A 25,360-nucleotide genomic window follows, 5' to 3' on the forward strand; every position below is an offset into this window, starting at 1 on the left:
GTAATTCAGCAGGGTTGTCCACAAAGGGTTATATTATTTTACAGCATCACAGCAAAATTTGTTCTGATATCCCAAAATTGATGACATGCTGAAAATAAGACATTTGCCAACAAGTGCAGAGTGTCCAAATGTACTGAAAAATGGTATAGAAAGATTTGTGTCCTTGGATTACAGCTCAGTCACTGTGGCCATCAAGTGGTCCACATTGAGGCTTAGATGGCCCTTGAGTACATCTAGAGTCCTACAGCTGCCAGAGTCCTCAGGTAGGTCATAAACCTTACAACACTTCATACTCTTGGCGTACATTTTGGGGCAATACATAAACACATACCATCAAGATTTTTGTTCTATCTTCTGTGTAAAATGCTAAGATTTCAAGTTCCAGCTGTGGGCCACCCTGCTTTTGGTTGCTTCTAGCTCCTTGCCCTGTATCTTATGTACAAAATAATCTCCATGTGTTCTCATCAGCTCAGCATTACAGACTTGAGAGAAAACAATGAGAGAGTGCATGTACCAGCAGGGGAGGTTTCTCCCAAAGGGGTGCACGATTTGAGGCTGGTAACATGCTAAAGTGGGATTAAGGAACACATGGCAATGAAAAGAACTGGACATGATGTCAATAGAAAGCATCAATTGAATACAATATCTGATGGGATAGCATCCCATACACATAGACTTCTCTGTCTGGTTGAAATAGCATGTACACAGAACAGCAGGACTTAGGACAATACATACAGGGAAAAGTACCTCCAGGCTCCCACATCTATTGCACCATACATTGTACATGAGCCTTTCATTAGGTTTACACTGAACACAGCACAAGCTCTCACACACAATTTGGATGCAAAATTTCAATACAGTCTTCAAGAGCATCCTCTATTACAGATGTGGATTGCTTGGGAACCTTGCTCTGATGTGATGAGATATTCTCATATTCTGATACGGTAAAAGTGGAAATTTTCGCGCATTTCGCACTAGAAACTAGCGCGAAAATAGAAGACCACAAATATTTTTGCCTGCCATATGTTCCAGAGATCCTGATACCCCGGAATTAAAAACATGCGAAAATCTTCTTACCCCGCTGAGCGCGAAAAAATTAGTTGCGCAAATATATCCACTTTTACAGTATTTTCCTCACAATACGAGGAATATGTTTTCTCTCTGTTTTCATGGCAGGCTTCCCCATTGCTGTACAGTCACTGTGAACAGCATCACTCTTTAAATTGGCAACAGACACCAGTCTGACCGTCATGTAACAACGCAAATCAAGTGTCCTACATCACAGCAAATTGTAGATCACCACAAGCCAGTCTGTGGTGGCACTGTTGATGTACTGTAGACCACCACCCTCACGAGGGCGGGCTACAGATCACCTCCGCTTGGTGACGGACGCCAGGTAGATCCAGACCGACAGGACGTGGTTTGGGTAAGGGTGGATGTGCACAGCCAGGGCAAACTCCACGTCGTTGGACTCGTTCTTGTGAACCCCTGTACTCTGGACCTTGTCCACAATCGTCTTGATCTCAGTGTAGGACATGTGCAGCGGAAAACCACACATCTGTGGAATAATGAATAAAAGAGGTAAATTTGTCAACAATTTCATTCACCTGAAATTGGATATGTTTGTTTGTTTTTAAACATACATTACATGTGGCTAGCAAAAGATTAGAAACCTGCCTTTTACCGTGACTATCATTATAACAAAGTCCCCGAGACTGCTGTATTCTTTTGTGATACTAAAATGTTGTCATAGTTGAACAAATAAAGTATGTGAAGCAGGGCTTAACACTAACTTGTTTGGGCCACTAAAATCTCTAAATTATATGACATTTTGGTAGTAAAAGAAATGTATTGGCCCCAATCAAAAGGAAACGTCACAATCCATTTTTAAACTTAGATACCCCATCAGGCCCCCAAAAGATAAAATTTTTGGACTTTGGTAGCCCAACATCAATGTTTATATAATGGCCCTGGGCATTCTACAATGTACCTAGACTGCACCTGTGTACAGTACATGCATGCTAATAATCCAACCACCACACAATACGATTCAGCTCCCTACCATGAACTAGCAATTTCAACCATGGACATTTCCTTTGCACACTCACATTGTACGAGTCTGTGATGCTCTTCAGGGTGGGGTTGTCGCTAGCGAGGAGGTCAGGAGCGTTCTCCAGCTTCTTCAAGATTTCGCGGAAGGTGTGGATCACGTGACGATTCCAGCGTGTGATGTGGCGGGGGCGCCAGTCCATGACGCAGTTGCGAAGCTTCTTCTCAATTCTGTGTAAGTAATGTACATTACATTCATGCTGTTAACACTTACGTATGATGCAGCACCACGTTACTCATATAAAGTCAGAGATTATAAAAGGAAGATAAATGTGTGTAAATATGCTTCAATATGGTGGTACAACCTTTGCAGTTTTCTAACTTTTTATTTCTCTTACTCTACATTTTCCTCGCAATGAAGTACATGTAGGCCAATTAAATCTTGTTTTAAAGCTTAGCATCAGATGAATTCATATCTGTCAAAAACCAAAAGTAGCCAAAATATTTTAAGCTGTTACTAAATATGAACTCAAAGCAAATACTGGAATGATGTACGTCTGAAATTTCTTTATTCTCCTGGTGTTTAATTAGATGAAGCAATACTTCCCGTTCATGGAAAATTTTGATGAAAGCTAAATGCGCTTGTAATCTAAGGAACCTTTTCACCTCTGTATAAGTCACACTTGATTAACATAATCCATGAACTTATTTCAGATTTATTTTTTTTTTTATTATTTTCTTTCTGACAGTGTTGCATTTTTTTCAAAATTTTGAAATGTAAATTTTGCAGGAAGAGGTCTGACTCAAGAGAAAATTGTAACATATAAGAATTGCCTAACCCATTGAGGATGAGTTCCGAGTATACTCTGGCAGGTGTCTATGGGAAATGCGTGTTGTACATGTAGCAAAATCAAACCGTCCCCAACGGGTTGAAGAGCCACAAGTAGGCAAGAAAGGCAAATGCTTACTTGTTCTGCAGGTCGATGACATTATCTCGGTTGGTTTCTGGATAATCTATCGAACTTGGCTGTAGGAGGAAGAAAAAGATGTATTAGCAGTTAAAGTTAATATTCATTACAAATTACCAGATTTAAGTGAATCTTACTGTGTGGGCCTGCACATTTATTGTTGCACCTGCTTCATTCAAGCTAGTATCCCACAGGTGTGAAATAAGTATGGTTTGGATGTTGTATCATTACACGGAATAAATGGCATGTATCCTTCACATCAAATTACTTAATAACATCGTAATATCATGTAAATAAGAAATGGCATATCTTCATATAACCTTGAAGTAAACCAAGCAAGCAAACAAACAAACAAAATCGTAGACGGCATCATTGGTTTCATGTATCTGAAAATCCACCATAACACAAGTTGGGATTCCATGCTATTTGTAGTTTTCTTTACAGTATAGGTAGTCCTCTGGCATGATAGAATTTGCTGTCATAATGCAAACTATTTTTACTGTTTACCATTTAATTATGCATTACCAAAGCCCTTAACCACCATGTTAGCAGTGAGCTTTTTGAAATGCTCCCTCAATCATAGCGACATAACCACAAAATTAAAAAACACAAAATTCATTTTACCCCGCCAATCACGAAAAAAATCACTTGCACAAAATTTCCACTATTACAGTATAAAGTTAATCTAGGGATTTGAATATTGACAACCATAGAAGTCCAGCCTGTCACTTGCATAAATGCTTCGAGAATATCATCCCATTTGATGTTTCTAGTGAAACTGAACGACAACAGTTCCTGATGAAATTCAATGACCCTTCCTGGATATCCTTACTTGTATGCTAGAGAGACCAGGGATGGGGAAGTCTTTAGTAAAGAGAGGCTTCCAGTGGGCTGCCTGGCTGAGGTCAAAGGACATACGACTTGTCTCTTCCTGGAGCTGGATATTGGCCCAGATCTACAACGTTGGGTGGGAGACAACATGGAGAGCATAATGTGCACAGTCCTCAATCATCTTGAAATCTTTTCACTCTCTCTGCAACCTCCTCCTTTCATCCACATACACATGTACCTAAATGTATTCATCTAAATTTATTGACATTTTCTTTTTCTCTGTAATGTAACTTGCTGCGCTCATTGCCTACAAAAACAAAGCCTACAATGAACTAATCTCTGTGAGGAATATCCCTGTCTCAGATGCTACAGGTAACAGAATACGTTGTAGCATTCAGAATTAGCATCGAAGGATTCACTCCATGTTTCTAGAAAACAAATAATGCCTCTGGCGACACTTTGCGGTGGAGGCATAAAAATAAAACAAAAGAGTCTAATACAAACTGGTCAAACCATGCACAAAGAACTCACATGCTTCACTTCCAATATTTCGTGCTACTGTGTTCAGAGATTTCTATTACACTGCACACTGTTAGTCTGTTCAATCAAACCTTTCATACCGAAGTTTAATGGCCATCGGTGCAAGATGTCTAAGCATTACCTATCAAGTTTGATATAATATCATCCTTGCATCCATATTTTACTCTATCACCCTTCCTTTTGTCTAGGGCAGTGGCATTGCTGCGGGCTAGTGGGTTTGCCCATCTTATACTGCAGCCACTGTGTGAGGGAATTATTACTCTAAGGAAATACGTTTGGAAGTGTATGGTCATACACTCGCTTCAGTTGTATCTTAATGTCCATACCCTTGCTATCTTAATGCCTTGTAGTCAATTCCCCATAGAGAGTAAAAAAGGAGCTCACGTTTTCCTCGTTGACTAAGCAGTCGATGGCCTTGAGGGGGCAGAAGCTGTCGGAGGTCTGGTAGTGCTCCCCAGTGGACGGATTCCAGATCCAGAAGTGATCCTCGCTCTCCTTGGACAGGACGTAGGCCGTGGGGCCCTCGGGAATTGCCCGGCCCAGGATCAACCACGCCTTCTTGTTCATATGCAGGAAGTAGTTGATGAGGAGGACCGCATGCTCCTCCTCGTCACCCTGCAACATCCGCAGGAATTGCTGTTGTCATTGGGGGAAAGAAGTTGCCATGGCAACATATGAAAAGTGCATCATTACAAAAGCCCAAGCTGCCACAGATATGTGTGAGCATGACATATGTGAAATCATTCTCATATCATAAACATCCCCAATGAAATCAGAACTGTTATGCTATATAATGATGTCTTTGAATGAGACTTTCAGTATCATTCTTTGAATGACATCGATATGAATTATTCATCTTTTACTTTATCAAGACAGTCTATCTTGACTGAACAGGAGGTAGAACAATCGATAGTAGAGCTCTTAAGCACAACATTTCTTCTTTTCTGGTATCTTCTACAATATAATCGTATGGGCTAAATTGTCAAGTGTAATAAGTCCACCATCAACAGAATTCAATAGTAATACTCTAAAATTTGACTATAAATATTCCATGCATTCTGCAGTCTTTAGAAGATTGCAGCTGCCAATTTCATCGTAAATGCATATTGTTTGTTACCATAGAAAGCATACATTAATGGCTCAAACATCTGAACAGACAGAAGTCATGTGAGGCTGAGATTATTTTACCCGTTAGGCAGAAATATGACGAGTTGAAATGAAGAGACTACAACATAAGATTGTCCCCTGTGATCTCCACTCAGTTAATTTCAGTGCACTTACATCACACGTTGCCCAGATATTGCACACGCCTGGAAACATGACACTGTCCGAAACAGAAGGCACGAGGGAGACAAACCGAGCCACTCTCTCCTGCAAAAATACAATTTATCACAAAGGAAAACAAAAAGAAAGAAATATGGAATCAATCACATTAAATCATTGACTCTACTTACTGTGTGTAGAGGACACTAGATTATTCTCTACAATTATAATGTGATGTGCAAAAATTAGCAGTTATCTCAAGATATAGTAATCTTTATATTGGAGAAAACATATCACTAAATTAAGTCCTGACAATTGTCACGAACTTTGGAAAGATCATTTAAAAAAAATCTACATTGCAAGGATGTTAAAACAGAGAGTGATATGTTGCTGTTACAAAGTTAGTCTCCACTAAAAGCTTTTTAATTCATTAAAAAAAATGCACCTCATGACATGGGTCTAGGGCAATTACCCCCTGAGCAATTATCCCGGACCCTTCCTCCGACTCTTCCCCTGACCTTAAACCCTAATCCTAATCCTAATCCTGAACCTAAATCTTACCCCAACCCAAACCCTAACCCTAAACCTAACCCTAATCATTACTCTAACTTATTACTAACCAGTATTTAGCTGGGGGTAATTGCCCTCTGGGTAATTACCCTAATACGCATGACATATCAAAATAAGGGCATCTTTCAAGCACTTTAAATAAGGAGTATATGAAAAGAAATATGACAATCATTGATGTATAGATTTGGACTCAGGAAATACATGTCAATGTGTAGTTTTCCAAGTATATCACAAGTGTGTATCGGTCAGGAAATGTTTGGGATTCTTTAGCTTTTTCACTACCAACAGGTTCACCGATATTCAAGCATACTAGGAGGAGACTAACCGATATTTTCCTCTGGCTGTCTCCTTCAAGGAGAACAGCTGGGGGAGCTAGAGCCTTGAAGTAGCGGGTGATGAAGACCGAGTTGCCATTCATGTCGATGACGGTGGACGTGATCTGCCTCTTTGGGAACTTCTTGGAGACCTGGAGCTGAAGCAGCTCGGCCTGGTTCAGAAGGGCGTCATCTTCAAGTGTCTCAAACTGAGGCAGAAATGGGGGGAAAGAAGGCAAGCAAGAGACAGACAGACAGACAGACAGACAGACAGACAGACAAACAAACAAACAAACAGACAGACAGAGCAAGAAAGATGAGTTAAGAATATGATGACTTTTCTGGCGTGGTAGAATATCGGTAATATATTGTAGGTCTAAACATTTAAATCATGTTATATCATCAAGTGTACTGGGAGGCATCACCTCACCTTTCATTTTTCCATACATTTTCATAATTAGCGTTATCACCTGACTGGTGGACTGATGAATCTAAACAGTGACATGGACTCTCACAAACCACAGGATTAAAACCATGGTCTCTGCATCCCATAAAGAGGTTCACATGGTGTACTCTGCCAAGTTTGGGATTGCAACTGGAGTTGCCATCAAAGTGGGGACAGACACCTATACTTAGTTCATTTGGTACCAGGAGGGCAATATTGAGTGTAATTACATTCCAAAAGAGTCTTTTGTTGCTGGGGTGACATGATCTTGTATCTCAAATTTTGGTGAAAATCACTTTTTTTTACTACAGAATTGTCAGGTAATTTGTCTAGAGATGTCCTGTCCACAACTTAAAGGACAAGTTCACCTTCATATACATGTGGATTGAGTGAAGGCAACAATGTTAGTAGAACACATCAGTGAAAGTTTGGGGAAAATCCGACAATCCGTTCAAAAGTTATGAATTTTTAAAATATCTGTGCAATCACTGCTGGAGGAGAAGACTACTACAGTGTATGATGTCACATGCGTACAACGATATAAGGAAAATAAAAAGAGAATTTCACAAAACTTGACTTTTTGAATAAAGTGAACATTTCCTCGACTTGTTACTGACTTATGTTAGGGGTAATATCATTCCCCCTGACTTCTGAAAGAGAGAAGTCGAGTTTTCTTTTATTATGTGAGAAAAGTGAGAATATCTTGAATTTTCTTTATACTTTCTTTATATAGTTGTACTCATATGACATCACAAGCTATAGTAGTCTTCTCATCCAGCCCTGACTGAGCAGAAACTTTAAAAATTCATAACTTTTGAACGGATTGTCCGATTTTCCTCAAACTCTCATTGATGTGTTCTACTAATATTGCTGCACTCACTTAACCTACATGTCTATGAAGGTGAACTTGTCCTTTAACTGTCTTACCCTGAAAAATGGAGCCATCACAGCATGTCAAAGGAAAGCTAATCCTATTTGATTTCAGCGTTGCTTTGGCTACCATGTTTTTCACTCTCCTGAACATTTGACACATTCGACATACAAGGTTTTCTCGGCCCCACAACACCTTTTACTTTTTTATCTGATAATTTGCAAATCACAGTTAGGAATAAATGCTATGACATGATACGACCAGACTCACTTTCTCTCTGAAGAACTCAGGGGCTGCAAGAGGAGGCTCTACAGTAATGAAGACTGACAGGAAGGTGGCATTGGCTGCGCCTCGACCAGCGCTCTCTCTGCTGCGCTCGTAGCCGAGGAGGGTTGAGGGCGCTTCAACGCGAATGGCACCGGACACCTGAAATGTGAAAATCAATCAATGTACTTTCCTGAGCATGTTTTGAACTGGATCTAATTTTAACCAATGGAAATCTGCAGTCATGTTGAGATGTGCCCATTTGATGAGGTGTTAAGGCAACATTACAGCAAGCAGATGTACAGTTTGTGTTCAGGAAGGCCCCTATGAATTCAATTTTTGATAGAAAATAGAATAAACCAAAAAATTTGACTTCCGAGTGGATAGGTTATTACAATGTGATTTATGAAGTCACAGGGTTTCTCAGGCAAAAACGCACTCATTGAAGACTAGTATGATTGGATGCGTGGTGGACAGAACTAACCAGTATTCAAGTCACAAGGCTACCAAAGCGACATTTCTTCTTTTGATAAAGTACGTGTACATGTATGTCCATCCATCCTATGGCCAAAGAACCATTCAAATAGATAAAAAGGCAATGTACAGTGCACTTTCATTTGCGGAGCAAAATTGCAAGGAGCATTTGCTAACACTTGCTGTTATGTTCAATACCATAATCCACATCAGACACATTGCAAGGCTTGCAGAAGAAGGGTAGTTACTTTAACACACAGACCCAATGTTCCCTTTAAGCACTTTGGAGTCTACTGACCTTGCCCTGGAAGTAGATGGTGGAGAAAGGGATGCTGAGGCTGCCCAGCCAGCGCTTCTCCAGCCGCTGGTGGACATTGGTGCCGCGGTCACGGTCATCCTGCAGCATGTCGATCACCACCTCGTCAAAGAGGTTCATGTAGATCTGATCTCGCACCGTCTGCAGGTTGCTGGATGAGTAGTCGTTGTTTGGCGCCCTGAGGTGACAAAGAGATTTCAACGAAGAACTCTTACACAAACTGTATATCTCACAAAGCACCCAAAGAAGATAACGGATACTGTACCGCAAGAAGGTGAAATTAAAGAGAGTTTTGAGAACAGAAGGGATACAAAAATACTTAGTGGCTTGGACATACACAAACAGAAACTTTATAATTGTAGACCAGACAAGAAAGTAATTAACCAAACAGAAAATGACAAGCTGCTTTAATGTTATATCTTGAGTGACTTCACCGAAATAGTCACACATCTTTTCATATCATATCTTTCACAATAATCATTACGACTCCACAGCCGTATGTCATTGCACAATTGAATTCTACTTCACTGACAATGGCTGTGTATCTATCAAGACATAAGGTTTCCAGAGAGTTATGTCAGACTTACTTAAATGGAAGAGCGAGTTCCTCATTCCAGTTCGGATTAGCGCCCTCTGCGACACACGTCTGCTTCGTGGTTTGCTGGAATACGACCTCCACAAAGGGACGCACCTGGAAGATACAGACATAGATGTAGACCCGATGGACAAGTGAAAGCGTGAGAACAGGACCTTGTGTCATATCATAGGCATTTTGACAGAGACAAAAACAACATTCATGATCGATATCAAATGGGAACAGATGTGAAAGCAAGCTGCAAGTATGGTATGGGGGGATATGGACTGATATGCATCATAATGTCACTGTTGTGGTATAGATGCCATGTATATGTCAGGAGGTCAAAGTGTGGAATTATAGAACATCAGTCCTGCAAATTAATGAAGACAGAACATAGATTCCCTTGATTATTTGGGGTCATTCCATGATATTTGTTCCTTTCAGAACAGGTACTGACGCCCTCAACAAACCCTTCATGAAAACCTTATTGAGACAACAACAGCAAGATAAACCCCGTTATCAGTGAAACCCCGTTATAACGAGTTAGGTTATAACGAGGAACCTCTTATAACGAGATGATCGCGTCAGTCCCGTTTTCCTTTGCGTGTAAACCTACGGCAGAACGAGTCGGTTATAACGAGTTCGGTTATAACGAGATTCCGGTTATAACGAGGACAATTTTGGTAAATCATGATAAAGAAAAACATAAGCAATTTGATCGGATATAACGAGGTTCCATTTCTTGACCAAATTGCCGTTTTCAAACATGCCACAAACGAAACATTGAAAACCAAATTCACGCTATCCACGTCTTTTCCCGTTTTGCAGAGAACCGTTCCTTCCAAGTTTTCTTCTTAATCACGCGATAAGACACAGGAATACCTTCAGATGTTCCTACTAAACATAATCATTCAATTTTCTTTTTCGCGAGAAACGCGTGCGTGATATGAGATCAGACCACAGCGCAACTAGAAAAAAAAAATAGATAAAACGCATTCAAAAACTTTTCATGTAGCGACAATTGTGACCAAAAATGGACAATTGGAATGCGTGCACCCTTTTCAATTTTAGTTCCGACTTCCAATTCTTTTGCTGGTTTTGAGCAAATATGAGTTTGGATGATTAAAGCCGAAATAATAAAATCATCGCCCCAATCCCGCCGGGTGACAGTAGCGTTAAAATAGTTGAGTAACGCATGTATGATGTTAACCTATCCTTAATCGATGTTCAGAAAAAGAAACAAACGCATTTATTAGTTTGAATAGATCTGGATTTGTTCATTATCATTTAACAAATGATAATTTGAATATGAGAGTGCCGCTAGGTATGATCAAAGCAGAAATAATTAGTGAAATCATCGCGATCCCGCCGGGTGACAGTAGAGTAAAAATAGTTGAAATTAATAACGCATTTTCAGCTACAATGTACTTAATCGATGTTCAGAAAAAGAAACAAACGCATGTATTAGTTTGAATAGATCTGGATTTGTTCATTATCATTTAACGAATGATAATTTAAATATGAGTGTGTATGATTAAAGCCGAAATAATTAATGAAATCATCGCGATCTCGCCAGGTGACAGTAGCATAAAAATAGTTGAATAACGCATGTTAACCTACTTAATCGGTGCTCGGAAAAAGAAACAAACGCATTCCAGTTCAAGAACGGATGTACAAAACGCGAAGAGATTTTCGGAAGAAAATAAAGATCGAACGCATTTTTAATCCCTTCGAGCGCAACGATCATACATTGTATAAAATTACAGCCAAATGATTCATGAAATTATCAAATTCCCGCTGGGCACCAACAGCGTAAAATACCTGGCAAGTTAGCGGTAAACAATGTGTAACGCACGTTTGTTTCTCTGAAATCATCGCGATCTCGCCAGGTGACAGTAGCGTAAAAAAAAAGTTGAATGACGCATGTTAACCTAAATCAGAAAAAGAAACAAACGCATTTATTAGTTTGAATAGATCTGGGTTTGTTCATTATCACAATTTTAACACTGCATTTCACAATGGTGAAATTTTTTTCTTTCTTTCAGAATGGTCTACCAGGTACAGATTTGCGTAAAAAGGATGACAACCTCCCACATTCAATCGTGTCGCATATTTTTCAAGAACGGTCGTACAAAACGCGAAGAGATTTTCGGAAGAAAATAAAGAACGCATTTTTAATCCATTTGGGCGCAACGATCATACATTGTACAAGATTACTGCCGAAATGATTCATGAAATCCTCGCATTCCCGCTGGGCACCAACAGCGTAAAAATACCTAGCAAGTTACGTTAAACAAGGCCTGTATGTTACTCTATATATTTGCGCTGGTGTTTAGAAAAAAAAGCTTAACAAACAAGAATTACAATAAAGAATTAACTTGTCATTTCAGCCCCTATTGTTTCGTCTAATCACAAATAATTTCCCTTCATTCTCTTAATAATAACGCTCAATAATTGGTGTAATAACAACGCAAAGGATATGTTCTTAAGTTTCATTGATGAGTATATGATGTCATGCTTACGTTTTTCTTTGTTTTTGATGCATACGGTTATAACGAGGTACCGGTTATAACGAGGTAATATCGCCGGTCCCACGGACCTCGTTATAACGGGGTTTCACTGTATCTGTGTTTCTATTTTCACCTCAATGGACCATCAGCCAATAGAGTGAGAAGCAGATGAATAAATTGTTCATGTAAACAGAATGGGACATTTAGAATGACCATGAAGTAGCTGGTCTTGTCATTCAAAAGGTATTTGATCAGATTTGCTAGTGCACAATACCCACACACACAAATGCCATACTGTAGTAGCAACATACAGATAAAGCAAATGTCTTGATATCAGAAGCCATTCTCTGTGACTAACCTCTGCAGACTGCTGCTCCCGACTGGTAGACCTGGAGAGAACAGTAAACACAAAAAGAGATTTTTCTGATTATATCCTGTATTAGATAAGCAGTTAATCACATCAAAGGGTTCATATTACAGTATATGAGCGAAGTAATTTCTCAATAATTCAGTAATTCGTTTCCATGGCTACACCATGAATATAGATCACAGGGATATGCTGAATGAAGATATAAATGAAAGGAAAGGATAGGGGTACAGAAGGTGAAGGAGAACCATCGAAGGACATCATGTGACCTTGGATGAAGTTCAGGATGATAAGGGGTGACACTCTAGTCTAAATCACAAACAGAAACCAATTCAAAGGAAGATTGTACCTTAGCATAAAATCTTACGAGAGAGTGAATTGTTGATTACAATGAATCTTTTCATACAATCTCTTTTAAATTATTTTTTTTTTCTTCTTTGAATTTTTTATGATACATTTTGTCGCGCACATGGTAGAATGTTGTTAACCCTATGCACACTCCCACGGCCTAGCAACAATCTGTCATGCACAGGGAAGCGTGTTAATGACAATCTGCCATGTGCACAATGATTTATGGTTCTTCCTAGGAATAGAAATGACAGATCTCTTTTTGATCAGAATCAGTAATGCTCTACACCGGGCTACTTGCTGTCATTTCACTTTCGTGATTACCAGAGGACTGTCCAAGGTGAGAACAGAGAGAGTGAGCTGACTTACTTTGAGTCTGTCACCCTCGTGGGAACCTCAAATGCCCTCTCGATGTTGATGAGGAGGTTGATGGACTGACCAGTCAGGTTCTGCGCTGTGACCGTTTTACGCTCTTTACGTTGGGGCTTGAGGGGGCGACGCGGCTCGGTCAGTTTGACCAATGTGGCTCCCAGAAGACTAGCAACAAGGAAAAGAATGGGGGGAAAGATTAAATATTTTACAGGGACACCAAACCCTACAGCGTCAAGTACATGTAGGTATCACTAAGCTCGCACTATTGATCACATTGTGCATGCAGCACTATCCAATCTTTACTCCTGGTCCTAGCCTTTGTGATTGATTCTATTCTGTTCAACAGAATGAAATGCTTCAATTCATTGAATCTGCACAAAATCAGATAAAAGAAATTACAAAAACTGCACTGTCAATTAAAGAATCATGTACAAAATTAGCAATTAAGAGGCTTGTTAAAAGTCTAAAATTGAAACAATTATACTTATATACTTTGTACATAAACTACTGTACAAGAGGTTTGAGAATTTTTTGTTATTCCAACTTATGAATTATAATGAATTCTGAATATTGAAATATGAAATATCACTTTATTTCCCTCAAATATTTCCACAATCTGATTAAAGAAAGGATATAAAAAGCAAATCCTGAAACGTAAGTTTACAACATTAACGACAACAAAAACAGCACCAAAACACAGTAATGTGGTTTCTGGGGCTACAAAATGTAAATCAGTTAAGTGTTGATTCCCATGACATCATGCACTTTTCATATTTCTTTGTCTCACCTGACATCAGGCACCAAGCTTTCATTCACGACATCCTGGAGAGTGTAGCGATGCTGGGCTGCCCGGTACCTCTGGATCACTCTCTTCCGTACCTATGACGATGACGAAAGAGATATATTAAAACTCATGAAGCAATGCTTTAATAGTCTCCACTACTTTTTAACCTCTAATCCTATCTGGATGATCATCATAGAATGCTAGTGGCACTGTATCTAAAAAGGTCACCATGATAATGAATGACTTGACTTTGTATCTAATATGTTCATGCTCTTTCATGACATTTAAAGTTTAGTCTATTGGACTTTTTTTCTAATGTCTCTGTTTCCACATGATCAGGTGAAATTTACAAATTAATTGAAGTCCTTATGCCCATCCTTTTCAAATGGCACAATATGCTGAGTGGAATTTGATTAGTGACTGTTGCCAGCTGTCTGGGATGAATCATAAAGGGTTGGCATCATTTGCCCATTTTCTGGTGCGAGTCCGTGTGTGTGTGTGTGGGGGGGGGGGGGGGGGGGGAGGGGTCAGACCACTTCACGAAGGTTGCTACCCTGCTCTAATAGTGGTGAAGTTAAGTGGGATCTTGTGTGTCTATGTGTTGTGACTGTCTCATGCACAGGACCTCTTCCTTTTCTCCTATTTGAGGCCAGAGAATTTTGCCTTTACTAGTGTGGAAGGCTCAGAGACACACAACACTGCTATAAAAGCCAGACCCACTGGCATTTACATTCAAGCCACTCAATTGCAAGGCAGATTAGTTCCTGACTGAGCCACTTTGCCAACCTAAATTACAAGAGAAAGTGCTGAGTGGGACAGAAACACTTGTGAGTTCAGATTCATCTATAAACAAAATGCAACATCTCTGCAGTGTCTGCAACAGCAACTTTTTGTAGCATCAGTCAATCAGGAAGAGGCAGTATTGTCATTTCTATGACCCTTGCCATTACAGCAAGAGTTGGCATCAGAGCAACTTTCTATGAAATGGAACCCTGAAGAGAGTGGTCCCTCCTGACCACCTTGAGTCACCAACCACAACAAACCAGACTAATCACAGTTAATTTATATCTCACTTTAAAGGGTGTGTACAGTTCTGGTTGAGGTGAGGATTGAGCTTTTAACGTTTTGCGAGATATTCAGAAACCACTCTATGAGATGTCAAAGAGCATACAATTCTAAGGGGTATCGAAAATTTATTTGATGAAAATCACTTTTGAAATGGCCGAGATATCCAAAAACATTATGAAACAAAGAGATCCTAATAAAAGGTGTGGCCTGTCATCTTTTATCATTATCACTTTGGGGGATATCTCAGCCATTTGAAAACCAATTTCCATCAAATAAACGCTAAATCCTTCTTAAAATTACATGCTCTTTCACATTTCATAAGTGGTTTCTTATTATCTCACTTTAATAGGAATGTTCAAAACATGAATCCCCACCTCAACCAGTACTGTACAGTCCCTTTAATCCCTGGCTTCAGCTAGAACCAAACCCATCATTTGTAGACCCGCCAGTGCCTGCTTGTACCCAAATCAACTGATGCATTAACAATGACAATGATTGTGAGAAAGAGGTGTGCTGTGATATCATATGTAAAGACTGAATGCACATAGGCCTGAATTCACAAAGTTAGTTTAAATTAAGACCATGAACTAAAATAAGTGAGAAATAGGTGTAACTTTGACATGCCCGTATCAACGTTACTGAGGGTCTGTTGGCATACACAATCTGTCAATCGTATTTACCCACAAGAAATTTGCATAGACCATATAAATTGTAAATCAAAACCACTTTGTGAACTTGGGCCATATAGTTCCTGCAAACCTCTCTTCCTCATTTACATCACCATACAAGACTTTGATTGTTGCTTCATCTTGCATTATTTTCTCACCTGTGCCAGGAATTTGGCCACCTCAATCCTCCTCTTGTCCATGTCTTCTCCCACAATGCCTTGGTCCTCTTCTTTCAGCTTCTTCTCGTAAGCCTGCATCGAGAATTTTGCAGGATAGAATCAGATGTTTGTTACAGACCTTCACTGAAAAATTACCTGGTAAAAACATTTTGATATCAGGGGATGAGAACTCAACCTTAGATTTCATAGAGGGATATTCCGTTCATAAGGGACCATATACCCAACTGAAGGCAGCATACGTAAATGGATAACACCTCATCATATTGGTCAGAGGTACGTGCATAATAAAGAAAAAAATCTTTTCCTGCCTGACATGCCTCTTCAACTCTTCAAGAATGCATTCATCAAAGATGCACTCACTTCATACAGACTTCCAGTGAGCACATCTTGGGATGATAGTGGTAAATTAAGCTCTAGATTTGCGATGCAAATGGTAAGCTTTAGATTTGCGATGCAAATGCTAAGAGGATGCAAACGCTATTCGAAGATGACGCAGCCTTCCAGGATGGAGAATGAAAACGGCTGTCTCACGTACGTGCAGACCACCATTTTTTGTTTAATATCGTAGTCTCGGAATTCATGTCGCAGATCCTATACTCGCTGTTCTTGCCAAGCAGAGAGACATCAGCTAATCACCTTATTGTGCATTAAGAGACTTGACAAGGCAGTATGGTTATTAGAAGCTACATGTACATGTGCTGTAATTAACCAACACAAACTGGGTACTGCTGCCTAAAACACATCAGGACTGAAACGGTTGGAACAAAACAAAGGGGATTCAAAGCTTTAGGGCATATGGCAAGAGCTTGAACATAAAGTGGACAAAAAAAAAACAACAAGCATAAATGAGCAGGATGACACTGAGGTGAGGCTGAAATAAAAAGTGTCAGAAGAGACAAGAGACTAGAAAAGGTGACAACACATTAAAGGACAAGTTCACCTTCATAGACATGTGGATGGAGTGAATGCAGCAATGATAGTAGAACTCATCAGTGAAAGTTTGGGGGAAATCGGGCAATCTGTTCAAAAATTCTAAATATTCAAAGTATTTGCACAGTCACTGCTGGATGAGAAGGCTACTACAGCGTATGATGTCACATGCGTACAACGATATAAGGAAAATATAAAAGAATTTCACAAAATTTTACTTTTTGAAAAAAGCGCACGTTTCCTCGACTTGTCACTGACGTATGTTAAGGGAAATATGAATCCCCCTGACTTCTGAAAGAGGCAAGTCAAGCTTTTTTTTATTATGCGAGAAAAGTGATAATATGATGAATTTTCTTTGTTTTCTTTCTATCATTGTAAACATACAGTGTAGGACATCACAAGCTGTAGTAGCCTGCTCATCCAGCAGTCACTGATCAGAAACTTCACAAATTCATAACTTTTGAATGGATTGTCCCATTTTCCTCAAACTCTCACTGATGTCTTCTACTAATATTGCTGCATTCACTCAATCCACACGTTTATAAAGGTGGACTTGTCCTTTAACATGAAACACACACACAAATTAGAACAAAACCAGAATGAAAGTAAGAGAAAAAGCAAGTGACCTGGAAGAATGTCTCGGGGATCTCCTTCTCGACGGCAGGAACCATCTTGTAGTTGCGGAACTCGTCCACCTCCTTCTCCCTCAGCTGTAGGAGGCGGAACCGGCGGTTGGTCTCCAGCTCCTCGTCAGCCACAAAGTCAAACTCCTTCTGCAGCTGCTCCAGCCGGAAGTACTCCTTGATGCTCTCCTCCCCCTTGTCACTCTGGGGGGTGGGGGACAAGAAAGGGGTCAGAACAGTCCTCTCACCTTCCAGAATGAAAACACCTAACATTCAGCGGGATTCGGTTATTGCAGCTGTTTCGTCTCCACAATACAGCAATTTACGATGCATGCACACACATCCCCTTTATAATTATGACAAGGGTGAATTTTAAAAAAAGAATTCAGCAGGGCATGCTGTTTTGGGCAATGAGATTTGGCTGCTGTAATTCAAAACTAGATTGCTTCTGCTACAATTACGATAAAAGACATTCAGACAAATTCACTCTTTACAATGCTGACAAATGAGGCAACATGATGATAATATGGCTGTTTACATCACTGTCCACTATAATGTTTATCAAATCAGTGAAAATAAATCAGATCTTCTCAGTCCACATTTGTTGCCAGTATTTCACATTACACTTGTACCTGATTTATGCAGAACTCTACAAGCCAGTATCCATAGGTGAAATATAATGAGGGAGAGAATAGGACATTTATTTCCATTTTGTGAGTTTTCTTTTGTCTATTAAACCATCGCGGAGGTCTTGAATATGTAACAACTATTGAAATTTTATGTCATTTATGGTAATGACACAACATATGCAAAAGAAATATAAAGTATTGAGCAACTAAGACCAGGAGTGGCAAGTATGGTGCATAATACAAAAGACAAAGCAAAACTACACCAATGACAGGAAAATAATTAAATCAATATTATCACAACCTCAAGGTCCTCTGGAATGGCTTGAAATATGTAATTAAGGATATGTAAAATTACATTCCTGTTGTAGAATCACAGTTCATTTCTTCAAAGCATGCTACAATTTGTACATATAACAAAAGTGAGGGTAAAAGGTGAACAGGAGCAGCAGATCACACCTTTATCATCTGTATGAGGAAGGAGTTGGCAGGATCGTTGGGGTCCAGTCTCGCTTCGAGCAGCCACTTCACTAGCTTCTTATCGTCGATGATCCCCGTGGCTCCGATGGCTGCCAGGGCATCCACCTGTTTCATGGAGCTGGATGATGCGAGAGTGATAGAGGAGGGATGATAATGGTGGTGGTGAGAAAGAGGAGGAGGAGGAGGAGGAGGAGGAGGAGGAGAAGGAGAAAGAGGAAGATGATGGTGATGATGGTGTGATGATGAGGAGGAGGAGGATGGCATTGGTGATGGTGATGATGATGATGATGATGCTAAAGACAAGATGATCATGGTGGTGATGATGATGATGATGACGATTACGAGGGGGAGGAGGAGGAGGAGGAGGATGGTGGTAGTGATGATGATGTGTTGATAACAAGGAGGAGGAAGAGGATAATAGTGGTGATGATGATAATGAGCGATAAAGAGATAGTGATAGGAAAATGCATGACATACATTGTAGATGAGCCATGAGACAGTCTCTTCTCATCACAAGATGTGAGGGCCATTTACAAGAGTACATTTTCCCGATGCCATGATGCTAAAAGTGCTTTACACCAGTTTTTTGTTTTTGTTTTTGTTTTTGTTTTTGTTTTTTTCACCCCAATTACTGGAGTAAAAGCCCCATGCAAAGTGCATCTAGTCCACTCCCTGGGAAGCATTCTAGTGCAGCTGCCACTTTTTGGCTCACATGCTAACTCTAATCGCATTAAGCTTTCTACGTACCAGGTAAACATTTTAATGAAACTGGATTAAGTCGAAAATAGTGGATAAAGTGTCACGCCCATGTACAAAATTACTGTGACAGGGTTTGAACCATAACCTCTTTGAGCAATCAAAAAATTCTTGGAAGTATTGTTGGCTATGCATCCACAAATTAATGTGATACACTGCATCAGTTTCTCATCTCATTTTTCTAAGATAAAGGTTATAAATTATTATGCAGTCAACACCTACAACTTTTTTTACAACTACAATAATATTTTTGTCACTGAACAGAGTTGCAACGTCTCTTTCTAGCAGCGTATAACAATGTTTTACTCCACTTGAAGACATTGTTAAGTAATGAAAGACGACCCCTGAAATTCTGCCGTGATTGCTACTCGTTGTATGTTCTGAAACCAATGAATATGGATTATCAAATTTTAAATACTTCTTGTGTCACAATCCCCTCCTTGTTGGACTACAGTGGACTTTTTTGACTTACATAATAGCCAAGTTTGGGGAGGAAATAATTGCATGCTAAACATTAGTGGATCGAAAAGTCACAACACAATGTCTGAGAACACAGAGGCTATTATAATGTATACCTGAGGGCATTATTGCCAGTGGGAAGGGCCGGTGGGATGAGGGGTGCCCCGTCCTCAGACAGGCCCCAGGCCACACTAGCGTAGAGACGGCCTGATGTCAACAGGTTGAAAGTCTGCATATCATCTCCCTCACCAATTACGACGGCATTACCTGCATAGTCAAGATTAAAATGAATTTTTTTAAGTTTATAGCTAACTCAGAATATTGAACCAGACATTTGCGCACTCTACCTGCAAAGCAAAGTTTCAAGGGCAAAGTTTCTATCATTCAAACAGACAGCCAGTTGCATTCTAGTAATAAAGCAGAGTTCAACTGTGATTATCACAGAGTATTATGTCTTCCTAAACCTGGTCCTTTGCTGGTCAAGAGTCCCACAACTAGTGGCATGCACACTATCTATAAATATGATGACGATTACAACACATGAATTTTCCCGAAAGAGTATTCTATGCATACTTACAACATGCTTTCTCTTGCCTCCTTACCCAAGATTTTACAGGGAATGGTCAAAACAAGAAAAAAATGTGTAAACAAAACAGTCAGGTTTTGCATGAATGATATAAAAAGAGCAAATATGTACCTCTCATGAGAATTTAATACACATCTATTCATTTATTTTTTTTCATTCATCTCTTTTCAAATAAATTTCTAAGAGATGTACCATGTACAATGTAGTTAGCCACACAAACAGCTTTCACCAAACAGTTTGAGGTGACTGAACTCACCGCTGCCTACAGCACTGTGGTCAAAGGTCACCTTCATGTCGCTGCTGAACTCGTACTGCTCTACGCTGACCTTGTCGGTGGTCATCTGGGTGTCCGGCGCATTCAGGTAGATGTTGGCCATGTGGGTGTTGTTCAGGACACCGGCCTCAAACAGCTGGGAGAAGATGTTAGAACCAAAGTAACATGATCAGCATCCCAATGTGGTCATATCCATCTACGCCAGATATCCTCAACACTGCATTCTACACGCAGCTCTTTTTTGAAAGTACACTGTCCTACTAAACTTTATCACTTGAACACTTTAACACCATTCTTCCATACAAATCCCATTCTCCCTTACGACCGTCCCTGTCTCCTATCCTCCTCCCTCCTTCAATTTCAAATTGTGTAAATGGCAACTTACCACATCTTTGCTGTTACCTAATGTTTGTATGCCAAAAAAGTAATTTATTTTCGCCTCTGTGCATATGTGTGCTTGCTTGTTTGTTTATCCGTTAGCAATATTACACAAAAAGTTTTAAATGAATTTTGATTTTCGTTTGATTTTTTTTTTTAAACAGATAAATTATGTTTAAAGGAACAGGGGATAATTATTTGGTGGTGATCATGAATCCGATCCAAATCCAGGTTGTTGTTTATTTCCAGGATGCATTTACAGCATTATTGACCCTACGGCCTCGGCACAGCTTAACAAAGTGCCTTTGGTTTATTCTGTGACAATTGATATCAAATTTCTGTGAGTGAGTCATATCAGAAGCTCTGCATCAAGTTCTCATACCTGAATTTTGATGCTTTCTGGCCAGGTCACAATCTGGACGTTGAAGATGCTCCCAAAGTGAACGGTGAAATCAGATGACAATGACCTGGGAATAGTGAGGGGAAATGGGACCATGATGGACAAAGCTCAAAGAAGAAGTTCTAGAACTAAGAGTACAAGGAGCACTGTTTGCTGATACTGTTAAAGGGGAAACTTTCATGCAATTACTTATTACCTCCATCAAGGAAGGAGGTTATGTTTTCATCGGTGTTGGTTTGTTTGTCTGTTTGCAAAATAACTAAAAAAGTTGTGCATGGATTTGAATGAAACTTGCAGGAAAAGTTGACAACAACACAAGGAACAGATAATCAAATTTTGGTAGTGATATTATTATCATTATTATTATTACCATTATCACCATCATCATCATCACTATTATCATCATTATCATTATTATTATCATTATTTTCTTGGGGGGAGGGGTGCTGGGCCAATTTCAGTGAATATGGGCTGATTGTGATTTCGCAAATGAGAGTATTTTTGTACATAATGTGAAAATATCTGTTTGTTATCACTTTCAAGATAGTCCTGTGGAAAGTGAATCAAACAATGACTTAGAAACATGACAAACACATAATTGTTTTGTGTAAGAGCTCATTTTCACATGTACGGTGCAAGTCCACTGTATGAAATAATTTACTTTGTGGTTGTCCTGGAAACCTCCTTCTCATTAATGAGAACTTTGACGAAGCAGCGATAGCGTTGCAAATCGTTGCGCCGTGCCTGCTCCGGCCGCGAGCAGTCCTTGGTTGGGGTGATGACGGCTGAGTTACTCATCTCTACATGTAGTTCTGGCTCTCCTGAAAAACAACAAAGAAACAATCACAGCATGATGGCCAATTTGCGATTTCATAGACTGCATGTTTTGTACACATGTCTGTTGGCTTGGTTACTTCTCTAGTAATAAAACTTTCATGTACATTAAGCGGAAAAACAGCGTATGACTGTGTTCTCAAATTTTTTACAGCTTTATACCATCATCTCTGCCATCACTTTTCACGTATTTATGAAGGAGACATACATATGTCAATATCAGTCTATCAAAATAATAAAATACTACTCCATAAACGTTGGAATTACATCCCTCATTTAATGCCACACAGACACAAAATTTGCAAGCAAGATCATAAACCCTTAGCATTCTGAACTCCGTAACAGATGCATCTCTTTTCATTATAAATATACATTATACAATATATATTATCAAAATAGCCATATCAATCACACTAGGTACTTTGTACGGTGACAATTCAGCATTTCAATCAGTTAAGTTCAGTCAATGTAGTTTGGAAAGTATTAATACAACATTTGCTTTTCGAATATCACATCATCACACCATACATAAAACTAATAAACAAATAAACAAACAAACAAACAAACAAACAAACAAACAAACAAACAAACAAACAAACAAAGAGACACTGGGATCCAGACCTGGTTTGCGTCTAATCTTCTTCAGCTTCTCGCTGATCTGCTGAGTGACCTCATCCTCCTGGAAGCCGTGGACCGGCTTGGTTGGTTTTGGCGTCTCCTCCATCAAGTCTTCCTCCTCATTCTCCCCGTCCTGGCCCGCATCGGTCAGGTTCTCCCTCGAACCGCTCTCAGACTTCTTCCTCTTTTTCTTCTTCAGCTTGGCCTGTCAGGCAAACAGTGGATTGTGGTAACCATCTTTGGGCCACATCTTTAATATAATGGGATGTACTAGGACAGCAGAGGTTTTACAGAATCTTGCATGCAAGAAGATTACCAATCCTAGCATTCTAAACTCTATTAAAAGATATGTACCTTTTTTGTGATAAAAACAAAAAGAGCCATCATAGATGCTAGGTAGATAAAATGTACTATGATGGATAGTGCTGCCTCAACATTGCCCATCTTCTGAACTGGTAGAAGGAAGGTTTGAAAACCTACCTGCCACAATTTGTGGCAAGCTTACACAATGTTAAAATTTCTTTGCACTTGTCCATTGTGGTTTCCAGAATCTAAAAGCGTGTATTATGACAATACCTTACACAATACGACACGAGAGTTACAGGAACCAATGGATCAACATTGTTTTATATCATATTCTCATTGTACTGTGATAGATCCCAACACCCTGCTTCGGGAAATGTTTAGACAGTGGGACAATGATTAGTAACTGTATTGCTGATAATCCTGTCTAGTCATGCATGACCTCATACATGAAAAAGAAATTAAGTATCCCAATGGTGTGCCTGTACATCAGATAGTATGTACTGGTCCCTCTTCATCTGAATACTGTATAAACTGGTTTCGTTTTGTGGATTTTTGTTTTGTTTTGTTTTTGCGAGGGTTTAATTTTTGCAAATTTCATGAATCACTCTTGGACTGCGAATTTAACCAAATGCAAAAATACAATGTATCTCAGACTGGCAGGCTTTAGCGCACTTATGATAGCCGAGGTGTCAAAATTGCAAAAACAACATCTAATGTCATTGACCTCCTCATTTGCGAAAATATCTATATGCGAAAATAACAGCTTATACAGTACATTCCTTCTCAATCCCACTTCCCCCCTCCCCAGAAAAAACACACACACACACACACACACACAAACCAATGACAATGATATCCATGCTGAACTTGTTAGTAGTACTAACTGATTTTTACTATTTCTCTTCACAGAGAAGGAATCATGTTCAGAATCTAATGTGAAGAAATGTCTGGTGTAATATGTGTTGCTCTAACCTTGTTTAGCTTCTTCTCTTCCTTCCAGTTCTGGAGAGCAGCTCTGTACTGCTCCACCTGTCTGCTGTACTCCTCCTCATAGTTCTCTCTCTCCTCCGCTAGCTCCTCCTTCAGCTCCCTGGCTATCACAGCCTCATCCTCAGCTGCATTGGTTTCCTCTCTGCATCAGGACAATTACACATTCATCATCAAAGGTAGCCTCCTTACTCCTTTTTCCTTCCCTCCCCTGCACCACCACCATCCCCCCCCCCCCCACCACAAAAAAAAAAAAAAATAGAAATGTCGCTCGCGACTGGTTTGCCTCCTCCATATCGCATAGTTTTTCCTAACATGTCTAGCATACATCTTGACAATGTCAGACGACAATTTCTGGAAAGACATGTATTCACTAAGTTTCAAAAAACACAACAACAACCCTTCAGGCACTGCATATATATGAGAGAAAAGGTAAAATTTTAAGAATTTGACCTTGAGCTTGTGCACCCAAATGTTCATAGGCACAACCTTGTCCACTCATACACACATGTGCCAAGCTTCGCATTGGGATATCTCTAATGGTTTCCAAGTTATGCTGTCCACAAGACTTATTTCAGATGGACGGACAACCTAAAAACATAATGCCTCAGCGACACTTCGTGGTAGAGGAATAAAACAATTTCTCAATTCGAAGATATTGAAAGACTTTCCGACACTCCCAAGGGCCCAATATACTCCAAGTCTGGTTTGGTTAGTTCTTTTCAATGGTGTTGCTGAAGTACAATAATACAGCAAAATTATTCCTTTAGAAGAGGCCAGAGTGACCTTCAATGTCCCCTGAATAATGAGAGGATTCATGCTGCTCACTGGTACCTGATGTATTCCCTTATTCTTTCTTAGAAATCATTCTTGATGTTTTTTTACCAGAGTGCTTGTACATCAGTATTGAGCCTTCTATACGGGTCAAAAGTGTATACTTATCTCCCTTTGCTGGGGGCAACAATCTCCTTCAGATACACAAAACTACATTCAGGGCCATTCTTTGGTGGAACAAGCAACTTTCTTCCTTTCTACAACTGTACATGTACCACCTAGGTCATCAGGTCTGAGCTAATACAATGCAGATTTTAGAATGTAAGAGAGACATAGTAGGTTGTTAGATCAATATGATTAGTTAAAAATGCATCAGCTCCTGAATTCTCTAAATGCTCCCACAGAATCTGTGCATCACACAAGCCCACAATGCTCAGGTGGCACACATGTGTTTCTCATAAACAGTAAGTGATGCACTGGAAACAACACTTCAATGATGAAGAGAACAAATCAATTGCTCAGAAGTCCATCTTTGCTACTCCGAGACATGG

General features: G+C 39.6%; 1 protein-coding gene across 1 annotated transcript in view; it reads right to left on the reverse strand.

Moving 5' to 3' along the window:
• Positions 1-1,369: 1,369 nt before the first annotated feature.
• Positions 1,370-25,360, reverse strand: part of LOC139712504 (coiled-coil and C2 domain-containing protein 2A-like) — a 45,841-nt gene continuing 21,850 nt past the window's right edge. The window contains 23 exon segments of the mRNA XM_071624319.1: positions 1,370-1,558; positions 2,109-2,280; positions 3,018-3,076; positions 3,850-3,972; positions 4,773-5,024; positions 5,670-5,759; positions 6,547-6,744; positions 8,122-8,277; positions 8,888-9,083; positions 9,493-9,596; positions 12,351-12,362; positions 12,995-13,000; positions 13,073-13,244; positions 13,867-13,958; positions 15,758-15,850; positions 17,335-17,535; positions 18,417-18,555; positions 19,769-19,919; positions 20,495-20,648; positions 21,273-21,357; positions 21,952-22,111; positions 22,746-22,935; positions 24,021-24,180. Of these exon segments, the coding sequence (XP_071480420.1) occupies positions 1,370-1,558; positions 2,109-2,280; positions 3,018-3,076; positions 3,850-3,972; positions 4,773-5,024; positions 5,670-5,759; positions 6,547-6,744; positions 8,122-8,277; positions 8,888-9,083; positions 9,493-9,596; positions 12,351-12,362; positions 12,995-13,000; positions 13,073-13,244; positions 13,867-13,958; positions 15,758-15,850; positions 17,335-17,535; positions 18,417-18,555; positions 19,769-19,919; positions 20,495-20,648; positions 21,273-21,357; positions 21,952-22,111; positions 22,746-22,935; positions 24,021-24,180 (3,154 nt within the window).

This window comes from Diadema antillarum, unplaced genomic scaffold (assembly GCF_040938485.1).
Source record: "Diadema antillarum isolate AM-2024a unplaced genomic scaffold, OU_Dant_1.0 seq00001813_RagTag, whole genome shotgun sequence".
Classification (NCBI taxonomy): domain Eukaryota; kingdom Metazoa; phylum Echinodermata; class Echinoidea; order Diadematoida; family Diadematidae; genus Diadema; species Diadema antillarum.